We start from the raw sequence: 12,750 nt of genomic DNA, 5'->3' as shown, positions 1-12,750 counted from the left end.
TCCAGTGAGTACAGTCCAAGAGCCGACAAACGCTCATCATACGTAAGCCCTTTCATTCTGGGAATCATCCTCGTAGATCTCCTCTGAACCCTCTCCAACATCAGCACATCTTTCCTAAGATATGGGGCCCAAAACTGTGCACAGTATTCCAAATGAGGCCTCGCTAGTGCCCCGCAGAGCCTTATCAACACTTCCTTACTTTTATACACTATACCTCTCGAAATGAATGCCAACAGAGCATTCACTTTCTTTACCAACGATCCGACCTGGTGGTTAACCTTTAAGGTATCCTGCACGAGTACCCCCAAGTCCCTTTGTACTTATGTACTTTGAATTTTCTCTCCTTCTAGATAATAATCTGCCCGTTTATTTCTGTTTCTAAAGTGTACAACTGCACATTTCTCAACATTGAATCTCATCTGCCATTTCCTTGCTCATTCTCCTAAACTATCTAGGTCTCTCTGCAACCTTCCTGTCTCCTCAATACTCTCTACTCCTCCACCTATCTTGGTGTCATCCGCAAACTTAGCCACAAAACCATTTACTCCATCATCCAAATCGTTAATGTACAAAGTCATTTATGACTGGCATCAAGACTCATAAGCCTTTCATGACAATAAAAAGGCAAGGCTATAACCAGTAGGGTACAACAGGGATCAGTGTTGGGTCGTCCTGCTTACAAGCTAAATCAATAATCCGGATGAAAGTACTAAGTATAATGTCTTCAAGTTCTCTAATGATGTGGAGTTGGATGGTGGACAATCCGGTAATGTTTCAAGGGGATATAGACAAGTGAATAGGCGAGGAAAGGGAATAATGTGAAATCATTCACATTGGTAGAAAAAGGCTTCCATAATATGCCCCCATCAAAGCCACGCTTTCTTACTGTATACTTTCCAACAGCTACCATTTCTCAGTAGAATTGTAGGCACATGTCAAAACTCAAAACAATGTTTAGTAATACTTAAATAAAAAGGTTTAAAATCAAATTGGGCATCTAGTACTTTCTGCCCACAACTGAACAGATTTTGATGCTGCAGCCAAGTGGTTATCTTGCTAGAGAAACAAAGGACTGCAGATGCTGGAATCTAGATGAAAAACACGATGATGCTGGAGGAACTCAGCAGGCCAGGCAGCATCCGTGGAGAAAAGTAGGTGGTCAATATTTCGGGTCAGGACCCTTCTTCAGGACTGAAGATAGGAAAAGGGGAAGCCCAATATATAGGAGGGAAGAGCAGAGCAGTGATAAGTAGACAAAAGAGGGGAGGCGGTGGGCACAAGCAGGTGATAGGTACCTGCAGGTAAGAAATAGTGATAGGCAGGTGCGAGGGAGGGGAGAGCAGATCCACTGGGGAATGGGTAAAAGGTAAGGAGAGAGAGAAAAAAAGGAGGCCAGGAAAGGGAAGAAGAGAAGAAACATGGGGGGGGATTATCTAAAGTGGGAGAATTGAATATTCATATCGTTAGGCTGCAAGGTTCCAAGACGGAAAATGAGGTCCTGTTCCTCCAGTTTGCACTTGGAATTCTCCTGGCTGTGGAGGAGGCTGAGGACTGACATATCAGTGAATGTGTGGGAGGGGGAGTTGAAGTGACTGGCAACGGGAAGATGCAGACCGCAGTTACGGACAGAGCATAGGTGTTCTGCAAAACAGTTATCTAGTCTGCGTTTGGTCTCAACAATGCAGAGGAGGCCACACTTGGAGCACCGAATGCAGTAGATGATATTAAGAGAGGTACAGGTGAATCTCCGTCTCACCTGAAAGGACTGTTTGGGTCTGTTGTGTGAAGAGGTTCTTTTGGAATCCTAAAGATCGAGGGCTCTGGACACAGGCTTTGGATTTTAAAAATAGTTTAATCACAAAGGCAAACGTGGGAACAGAATGAATGGGACCAGATGCAAACTCGCACACACACACGCAGGAGACCGCAAACGTGAGGGGGAATCACAACGAGGATGAGATACACACACACACACACACACACACACACACAAAATAAACAAGGTACAGCTTATCAAGGGATAAACACTTCAATGCCTGAATACCTTGCCCCAAACAAGCATTGGCCCTAACACTCCCTGGAATCTGACTAAGACCACATGGTAGTGCACACTCTTACCAGTGGTCTCTGCAGCATTGTCTCACTATTCCTGGGGAAGTCGAAAGAGAGAGACCAAGGGATTGCAACACTTTATAGTGCTGGGAGGCTGGGTAGAGCCTGGCCAGGTGATTTGGACAGGCCAATGGTTTGGAGGTCAAGGACAAAAGTGCCTGCCAGAGCCAGTGGTCAGGCAGGTTCAGGGACAAAGGTGCGTCTCCAAAGCCAATCCCTATGCCCACACCTGATGGGTGGGGTGGAGCCACACCTTGATTGACAGTGGTGTCACTTCCAATCCGAGGAGCAACGCTGTCCTCCGACCAGCGGGGTCAGTGTTGTTACTGTCACATGACAGCCATGTGCTGTCCTACTACAGGGCCCCTGGATGGAGGTGGCATAGGGGCAGGTGTTACACCTATGATGGGTGCAGTGGAAAGTTCCCGGAGCGCGAGCAGTTTGGGTGGGAACTAGGGAGTCTCAGAGAGCATGGTCCCTGGGAAAGGCAGAAAGGGGTGGGGAAAGGAAGGTATGTTTGGTGGTGGGGTCCCGTTGGAGATGGTGGAAGTGGCGGAGAATAATATGTTGGATACGTAGGTTGGTAGGATGAAACGTGAGCAGAAGGGGGCCCCTATCCCTGTTGGGTCTGGGAGAGGTGGGGATGAGAGCAGAGGCGTTGGAAATGGCAGAGATGTGGGTGAGAGCTCTCCCGGCCACAGTCGGAGGGAAGCCCCGGTTGGAAAAGAAGTTGGACATCTTGATTCCTGGAGTGGAAAGCCTCATCATGGGAGCGGATGCAGTGGAGACAGAGGCGGAGAAATTGAGATAGCATCCTTGCAAGAGACAGGGTGGGAGGAGCTGTAATTGAGGTAGCTGTGGGGTTTGTAGAAGATGTCAGTGGATAAGGAATCTTCTGAGATGGCGACGGAAAGATCGAGGAAGGAGAAAAAAGTGTCAGAGATAGTCCAAGTGAATTGGAGAGCTGGATGAAAATTAGTGCGAAATTTATGAAACTGTCAAGTTCCGCACGGGTACAAGAGGTGGCACCAATACAGTCATCGATACAGCGGAGAAGAGCTGAGGAATGGGGCCAGACCCAGTCCTTTCAGGTGAGACAGAGGTTCACCTGCACCTCCCTTAATATCATCTACTGCATTCGGTGCTCCAAGTGTGGCCTCCTCTACATAGGCAAATTTTTTCATCCATGAAGATTCCAAGACAATCCGGAAGACACAAGAGACTGCAGATGCTGGAATCTGGAGCAACACGAAAAGTGCTGGAGGAACTCAACGGGTCAGGTAGTCGAGTCCAGCTAAAATGGTCTCGACCAGAAACGTCGACTGTCCATTTCCCTCTGTAGATGCTGCCTGACCCGCTGAGTTCCTCCAGTGCTTTGTGCGTTGCTCCAAGACCATCCACAAAGATTGGCAAACACAGTTGTGTTGGCACCAGGCTGAGGGTGCCTTTACTCTCGGTATGGATGTGGTGGACTGACTACTTGGCATGAAATATATCAAAGGAACTGGGCTGCCAATGTGAGTCAAGTTATCAGACAATGGCACACACACTTTATTCAAATTGCCCTGGTCAACAAAGAGCAAAACCAAAGAAACAATGGGGTGTAAATGATGAAGGTTGACGTAGAGAAAGTCCTTCCACTTAGATAGAAACAAAGACAAAAAAAATGCAAGTTATTAGGCTCTTCAAGCCTTATCTGCCTTCAGTATGATTATGTCTGGTCACTTATGTCAATACTATACCCTCACTCTCTCCCCTTGATGCAATTTGGGTCCAGAAATCTTTCCACCTCCTTCTTAAATATATTCATTGACTTGGCCTCCACAGACTTCTGTAGTAGAGAATTCTGCAGCTGAAGAAGCTGCTCCTCATCTCTGTCCTAAATGTCATATATCATTTCTTGAGACTTGAACCTTGATTCCAGGCTCCTCCGCAAGGGGAAGCATCCTCCTTGCATTCAACCTGTTAGGAGGAAGACCAGAATAAGGGGCAATAAAATTGAAGACACAAGAGACTGCAGATGCTGGAATCTGGAGCAATAAGCAATCTGCTGGAGGAACTCAGCAGGTCGAGTAGCATCTGTGGGAGGAAAGGAATTATCAACATTTCGGATTGAAACCCTGTGTCAGGACTGAGAGTGGAAAGGAGAGATGACCAATATAAAGGGGGGGGGAGGGGAATGGTGAGACAGGAGCCCGAGGTGATTGGCGGACACAGGAAGGTTGAGAGATGATGGGCAGTTCACACCAGGTAGGGGAGGGGAGCGGGGAAGGGTGGAGTCGGAAGACAGTGGAAGGTGGATGATAAATGGAAGGAGACAAAGGGGAAAAAAAAATGAAAGGCGGCAACCCTGCTGGAACCTGATAAGTCAAAGAGGTGAGAATGGGAACCAATAGGGTAGAGATGAATAGCAGATGGGACAAGATTGGGGGTGGGGGTAGCCCGTGGGTGAACAATGTATGTCGTGGAATGTGTGGATGGAACCAGGATGGAGGGGAACAAAGATGGGGGAAGTGGGGGGGGGGGGGCTGGAGGGGTGGGAAAGTGAAACTGTAAATAAAAATGAAATTATCATTAATAAATCCCACAGAGAATCCAGCAGAAATCTCTTCACCCAAAACAATCATTAGAACATAGAACCAGCTACCGGTTGGAGTTTTATTCTAATATGTTTGCTGGCATGTAAGCATTATTGGCAAAGCCAGAATTTAGTGCCAATCCCCATATTCCCTTGAGAAGGCAGTGGTGAGCCACCCTCTCTACATCAACTCAGTTAAACCCTTTCATTCCATCAAGCCACCCTTTCGCCCTTTGTCTTTCCAGGGATACAGCCCGTCTTCAGTCCTTTCCAACTGTTCGTGCCTCTCATTTCTGCTTCCTCTTTCCCCATTTTCCGACTTTCTTACAGAACCCTTTCTCTGATTTGTTCGTCACTGCAGCCCACCTGTTGCAGGTGCTTCCCACAACATTGTTGGGTAAGGAGTGGCAGGATTTAGATCCAGCTGAGGTGAACAGCAGTGATGCATTTTAAAAAGGTAAGTAGAGGAGGGAGAGGTAAAATCATTAAGCCTCAAAATTCACCCCAATGTCAAATGCACCACATGGTGGTAGCCGATTGTTTTACTCACTGAAGTCAATAAAACAAAGTTTCAGAAGCAATGTAGAACACACAAGTGCAAATACTAATTAATAATTCCAACCAGATACGAAATTCTGGGCAATCAAACTAATATAGTGATATAAGGTTGGGCAGGGAAAGTCTTCCAATAGAGCACGGAGCCCCAGAACAAACTAGTATAAATTCAACATAATTCGATCTAACGAGAACAAGACTGCAGCAAGATACAAAAGAAACAGTGAAGGAATAATATAAAACAGAAGCCACAAAGTACCAGCTTGATCGGCCAGACAGCTTTTCGGCTCAAAGCAGTGCAAAGCACTTTGACAGACTTCTTCCCCTTCACATGCAAACCCAACCTTCTGTTGAAGTGCAGATTGTAGAATTATCAGCGTATGTTGCTGTATTTGTACACATCCCTCCAAGAAGGGTTTTAAACATACGTTGACAGATATTAATGTTTGTGCTAAGTCAAACACACTGCTATTCTGTAAATCAATGATTCCCAGCCTTCTTGAATGAAAGCCCTGCTTGTTCACACTCAGTAAATTACACACCCCTCCCATAAACACCTGATTAAGCCACAGACTGGTTCTTTTTGGAAGTTCTGGGGGAATTGGTCATACCTCCATGGCCAGGTAACCAGTGTACAGCTCTATTTATCTTTACCTTTTTTTGTGAAGTTCCCAACTGAAATACCTCAATGCCATTAAAATTTCACAGACACCTGAAAGTTGTGGTGATCCCTCCCCGAGTAAAGTCACTCACTCCAGGACAGGAACCACTGCTGTAAATCACAATAAATCAAAGTTGCCCTGGAGCCTAGATTCCCATCTATCCCTAATACTTTCATTGACCGTCTTCCCCGATCTGTCGAGTGAAGGGAGAGGAAATTAAACACAATTGCACACCTCCTCCTAAAGATCATTAGATTTTAAACGAAACACTCTTACCTTAATAAATGCAAATACAGTATTGTGAGGGAGCAAAGGAAGATCACAATGTACAAGATGACTGTAATCAGTATGCCAGGGATGCCAGAATGTTGTGTTCTGTAAAACAGCCAATAGAGCTTGGCTGCATCGCCTATTGGATGGGCTGTGCTGTAAGTCAGGCGCTGAAAAGAAAGATACGCCAATCAGTGTTCCACACAATGACTTCTCTCTGTTCCTCAGTTCACAGTGAGCCCCAGACATATCCACAACAGTGCTGGGGCAGTGGGTAATACTCATGTAGTTATTTCTCCTTCTTTGTGGTGTTGCTAACACACAATTCTGCAGCATTATCCAGCAAACAAATTTTGTTTTGGCAGCATCTGTATTTCTGCCCCATTTTTGTGTTTGTTATGTTATATACAAGTTATTCTATTGGGTCACATAACCCTGCTGATGTCTGAAATTTACTCAAAGTGTGAGGGGAAACTGGTTTAGGCTCTTTTTAGGCAGCAGGGTGATAGGCAATTGCACTTGATCACATGGGTACAAGTAAAATCCTGATTGGTCTGTGTGGTTTAAATGAATGGACTGGGTGGAGTAAAGGCATATTCATGCTGTTGATTGGCTGTTTGCCTGATTGGAGTGGAAGAACTTTCTTGTATAATTTTGTATAATTTATGTTTTTCTTGTGAATGCTGTGTATCTGATGCTATGTGCCTGTGATGCTGCTGCTGCAAGTAAGTTTTCCATTGCACTTGTGCGTACATGTACATGTACTTGTGCATATGACAATAAATTCAACTTTGACTTTGACTTTGAACAGCATGAAAACTAGGCACTAGAAATATTATTTAAAGACACCTTGTTTCTCTTAATTAAAAAAATTATCATTAGTAACGATGAACAAAAGCCACAGTATTGTTGTAAAAACCCATGTGATTCACAAGAGGCCTACAGAGAATAAAATCTGCCTGCTTTACCCTAAAGGGCCCATATGTGACTCCAGACCCATTGTGGTTGGTCCTTAAACACCCTCTGAAATGGTGCAGCAAGCTTCTCCATTGTACAATTACTGTTATACTGAGACAGAGAAAGAATAAGACTGGCCAGTCTACCAGTCATCAACCTATGGTATGGCAAAGTTACTCCCAGCCCAATTAACCTTGCAAAGCTCTCACTAAAATCTGGGGACTGCTATCTAAATTTTAGCCCACAGATGAGTCAGTCAAAAGCCAGTGGCAAAGCAAAAATCAAACAGCTGCAGATGCCATTTATCTGAAATAAAAACTGAAAATATTGGGAATACTCAGGAGGACAGGAGGCATCTGTGGAGAGAGCAAAAGGGTTAATGTCTCAAGGCAATGACCAATGAAAGGTAATCTATCTGAAACATTTTCTTCTCCCTGTCCATAGATGCTGTCTGACCTCATGAGTATTTCCAGCATTTTCTGTTTTTATAACAGTCTAATACGGTCATCCTTACAGAAAACTGGTAATTTCTAATTGGTTTATTATTGTCACATGTACCAAGGTACAGTGAAGAGCTTTTGTTTGCATGCCATCCAGACAGATAATTCCAAACATAAGTACATCAAGTAATACAAAAGGAAAACCAATAACAGAATTCAGAATATGGTGTTACAGCTACAGAGAAAGTGCAGTGCAGGTAGACAAACAAGGTGCAAGGGCCATGACGAGGTAGATTGAGAGATTAAGAATTCATATGACATCTCTTCCATCACAAGCCCTGGCTATGTCCATTCCCATAGGCAAGCTGACCCACCAGAAGGGGCAGTACAGTAGTATACAGGAATAGCTTTGGGAGTCATCAACATTGACTCCAGATCCCATGAAGTCTCATGGCATCAGCTCAAACTTGGGTGTAGAAACTTCCTCCTGATTACCACCTACGATCTTCCTTCAGATGACCAATCAGGATTTATGGAAAAACACTTGTGAGAAGTGAAGAGGAGGATGTGCGCAGAATGTACTCCGAGTGAGGGACTTCAATGTCCATCACCAAGTGTGGTTTGGTAGCGCTACCACTGACCGAGTTGGTTAAGTCCTAAGATTGGATCTGTGGCAGGTAGTGAGTGAACCAATATAAAGGATGAACATAATTGATTCCATCCTCACCAATCTACCAATCAGATGCTTCTATTTATGATGATTTTGGCAGAAGTGACCACTACATGGTCCTTGTGGAGACAAGGTCCCATCTTCACTGCAAAGACACCGTCCATCATGATAGACTTAGTAGCTCAAAACTAGGCATCTGTGAACTGCTGTAGATTACAAGCAACGGAAGTAATATACAAACCACAATCTGTAACCTTATGGTCAGGCATATCCCTCACACTATCATTACATCAGCCAAGGGATCAACCTGAATCAAAGAGGAGTGCAGAAGTGGAACAACACCAGTCATGCCTAAAAAAAGTGCCATACTGGTGAAGCTACAATACAGGGATATTTGTATGCTAAACAGCAATACAGCATGCAATGGACAGAGTTAAGCAACTCCACAACTAATGGATCAGATCGAAATTCTGCGCATCTAGCTGTGAACAGTGATGGACAATTCACCAGCCAACGACAGGAGGCTCCAAGAACTCATTCTCAACAACTTCAGTGCCCAGCAAGTGAGTGCTTCAGACAAAACTGAAGCATTCAGCCAGGAATACCAAGTGGATGATCCATTTGTGTTTTCTGAGATCCCCATTAACGCAGAAGCCAGTCTTCAGCCCATATTATATAATGAAGTGGCTTAGAGTGCTGCATACAGCAAAGACTATGCAAGCAGACCACATCCTGACTGCATCACTTTAGACCTGTAGTCTAGAACTAGCCATGCTTCTAGCTAAGCTGTTCCAGTACAGTTAGAACATGGACATCTTCTAGACACTGTAGAAAATTGCTTAGGTATGTCCACTTCACAAAAAGCAGGACCATCCAATCCAATCTAACTAATTACCATCTGATGGGTCAATCAGCAGTGTGATGGAAGTCATCATCGACTGTGCTATCAAGTAGCACTTACTCACCAATAACTTGCTCAGTTAGGACTTCACCAGACACTACAGATCTTATCACAGCCTGCTCCAAACATGAACCAAAGACATAAGTTCCAGACATGCAGTGAGAGTGACAACCACTGATATCCAAGCAGCACTTAACCAAATATGGCATCAAGGAACCTTGGCAGAACTGAAGTCAATGGAAATCAAGTGAAAAACAAGACCTAGACAACATTCAGGCATGGGCTGATCAGCAGTAAGTAATACTCATACCATAGAAGTGCCAACCAGTAACCACCTCCAACAAAAGAGAGTCTAACCATCTACCCTTGACTTTCAAAGGCATTACCATTGCCAAGTAACTCACCGTCATCATCCTGGGGTCTCACCATTAAGCAGAAACTCAATTGAAACAGCTACATAAATATTCTGGCCACTGAAGCAGGTCAAAAGCTGGGTATCACTGTGCGAACCACTATTGACTAGACTTTTTCACCATCCACAAGGCACAAGACAGCAGTGTGATGCAATACTCACTGCTTGCCTGGATGAATGCAGCTCCAACAACACTCAAGAAGCTCAGTACTATTCAGCACAAAGCAGCCTGTTGGATTAGCATCCCAATGACCATCCTAGACATTCATTCTCTCCATCATCAGCCTGCCTTGGTTGCTGTCTGTGCCATCGACAAAATGCTTTGCAGTTACTTGCCCAGCCTACTCCAACAGCATCTCCCAAGCCCATGACCTTCACAAAGAGTGACAAAGCAGTAGGTGCATGGAAGCACCATCTGCAGGTTACCCTCCAAGTCACATTACATACTAACTGGGAACTATATCACCATTCCTTCATTATTACTGGAGCCAAATCCTGGAACACCTTATGTAATAGCATTATGGGAGTATGTTCACTAGAAGGACAGCACCAGTTCAAGAAAGTGGCTCACCACCATCTTCTAAAGGATATCTTGGGATAAGCAATGCACACTGGCCTTTCCAATGACACTTGGATCCTGGAAAATGATCAAATAAGAACAAAGGAGAAGTGCCTTTTGACAACTATAAATCAAGCTTGTGGCATAGAAGTTGAGGGGTCCCCACAGACTTTGAACAATATCTCAGGCACTATATACATGAAGCTTATGTTGAAGATATTTATGAAGGATAGAAAAGGGGATCTTCTTGCCAACCAGTATGAGTAAGTTGTCTAGCATCAGCAGATACAGGTGGTGGGTTGCATGATCTATGGAAACACTGAATTAAGGACCTGGCTTAAATCCATTCAAAGTTTAATGAGATGGGAAGACTTCCAAATGTAATTGGCAACTCCAAAGCTTATCTTGTGGAGGATGCAGAGGTTTTGATTCTTTTCCTGGGCTGCATTCAAAGACAGCTCCAATGTCATCAAAGTGTGCAGAATCTTTGCTTTAATGCATCGATTACCCACTTTATTGGATCTCTGGTCTTTCAAGGCACTTGCTGTTTTGATGCTCCTTCTTTATGTTCAGGTTCCTCATAGCAACCAGAAGGCGAGGGGAAAGCTCTTGTCCTTTGGCAACTGTCATCAATGTCCAACACAAAATGGTAACAAATATCCTTCTGCAGCCCTGGACTGACAATGGGTGAAATGTAGTCCAGTGTCTGTCTCACCAATGCAAATTCACTGGCAGATACTTGATGTTGTTCCTGATCCATTTTGCAATTTTAATTTTGTTTTGCCAAAATAAGGTACCAGTTCACCAACCTAATGGCAACATGATTCAACTGAAAGTAATGGGCTGGCATGAAAATTCCTTGGCACCACCAAAGGATTCTGTATTCCTTGAGACAAGTAATCACTGGAAGTAACTACTCAGTATATATTGTATCATAGTCTTGACAGAAAGTTCAATATAAATTCAATATCATTTGAAAGTAACCTAGTTATCCATAGAGCACTTAGAATCTGGCACTAGTACAACTGGCTCACTGAATTAGAGGTTGAATAGGAAGGAAGCCATTGGCCAATTGAATCCATGCCAGCTCCCTGCAAGGGCAATCCAGCTTCCTTTGGGGGGTAAGTTAGAGAAGTATATGAGGGAGAAAGGAATAGAAAGAGTAAGCTGATAGATGAGGGGAGGCTCATGCAGAGAAATGAGATGGAGAGAGTGACTGTGTCCCATATAATTGTTTGTCCTAAGTTTATAATATTAGGTAATGGTAAAGTTAAAGGAATAACTTCTGATTAATAATGAATGCACTTTGCTTTGCTTTGTATTTAATACTGAAACTGCCACCATACAGGCAGCATGTATCCTGGTGCTGATAATTTATTACGGAATTATGCTAAAATATTGATCTGTGGTTTTGTGGAAATCTGGATCACTCTCTGTCTCAAAATATGTTAGGAGTGAAGATCAAGTTCAGGTTACAGAACTGAGATTGGTGGATTTTCATGAGGCAAGCATACATTACTGAACCAGGGTGGGTAACATGAGTTAAGCCGTAAATCTGGCAAAATCTAATTGAATGGTAGAAAAGATTTTAGTAGCTGAATGCACTATACTATTCCATTGTTGAGTGAATGCTGACACAGGTCGGATATATTTCTGAAGAGCTGATCATGTGACTTGACACAATCATGTGATATTTCAAAAAGCTCCCATGTACAACAATAGTTTCCAAACTCTGCTTACTTTTTCCAACAAGTGTTCTCAATGTAAAGAGTGCAACAGCGCACATTTACCACCATACTCCTACCTCAGTGGTTAGGCATGAGTTGGAAAGAGTTGAAATTTGCTTATAGCAATTTATAAGTTAAGATATGTTTATTAATCAGATGTACACGAAACACACAGTGAAATACATCATTTGCGTAGAGTGTTCTGGGGGCAGCCCGCAAGTGTCGCCACGCTTCCGGCGCCAACATAGCATGCCCACAGCTTCCTAACCCATATGTCCTTGGAATGTGGGAGGAAACCGAAGCACCCGGAGGAAACCCACGCAGACACTGGGGAGAACGTATAAACTTCTTACTGACAGCAGAGGGAATTGAACCCATGTCACTGACTCTGTAATAATGTTACGCTAATTGTTACAATTTGCAATTATCCAGTGACATTGTTGAAGTTTTGGATAAGGTTTGTATGCTACCAGGGCTGAAAAGCATTTATAGCTTTAAACAAGTGTTTTTATTCAACCTTTTCTCCTTTGTATTTAAACTATTCTTTTTCATGGCCAACATGCAACAGGGGACATTAGTTTGCATACATTCAATGACTGGTTCCAAGTCTGTGAGAAATAAAAACAAAAGTGCTTGAAGTACTAAACAAGCCAAGAAGTTTCAGAGGAGAAGGAAACTGGGTTCATGTCTCAGATCCATAATCTTTCATGAAAGGGCATTGACAAAAGACGTTAACACTCTTTGTCTCCCCACAGATGCTGCCTGTCCTGCTGAGCACATTCAGCACTTTCCGTTTTTTATTTCAGGTCCTTAGTATCCACAGTTTCTGCTTTTGTATTTGTGCTGAATCTCCTGCTCTTGCCCAGAATGGTCCCTAGTTTTGCAGAGTCATGTTCAACTCTTGAGT

At 43.7% G+C, this 12,750-nt stretch overlaps 1 protein-coding gene across 1 annotated transcript in view; it reads right to left on the bottom strand.

Moving 5' to 3' along the window:
• Positions 1-12,750, bottom strand: part of ofcc1 (orofacial cleft 1 candidate 1) — a 118,585-nt gene that overhangs the window by 94,052 nt on the left and 11,783 nt on the right. The window contains exon 3 of the mRNA XM_052023530.1: positions 6,184-6,347. Within this exon, the coding sequence (XP_051879490.1) occupies positions 6,184-6,347 (164 nt within the window). The remainder of the gene's footprint in view (positions 1-6,183; positions 6,348-12,750) is intronic.

The sequence above is a fragment of the Pristis pectinata genome, chromosome 9 (assembly GCF_009764475.1).
Source record: "Pristis pectinata isolate sPriPec2 chromosome 9, sPriPec2.1.pri, whole genome shotgun sequence".
Taxonomy (NCBI): domain Eukaryota; kingdom Metazoa; phylum Chordata; class Chondrichthyes; order Rhinopristiformes; family Pristidae; genus Pristis; species Pristis pectinata.
Note: the sequence above shows the minus strand (reverse complement) of the source record. Positions and strands in the feature narration are given on the sequence as shown.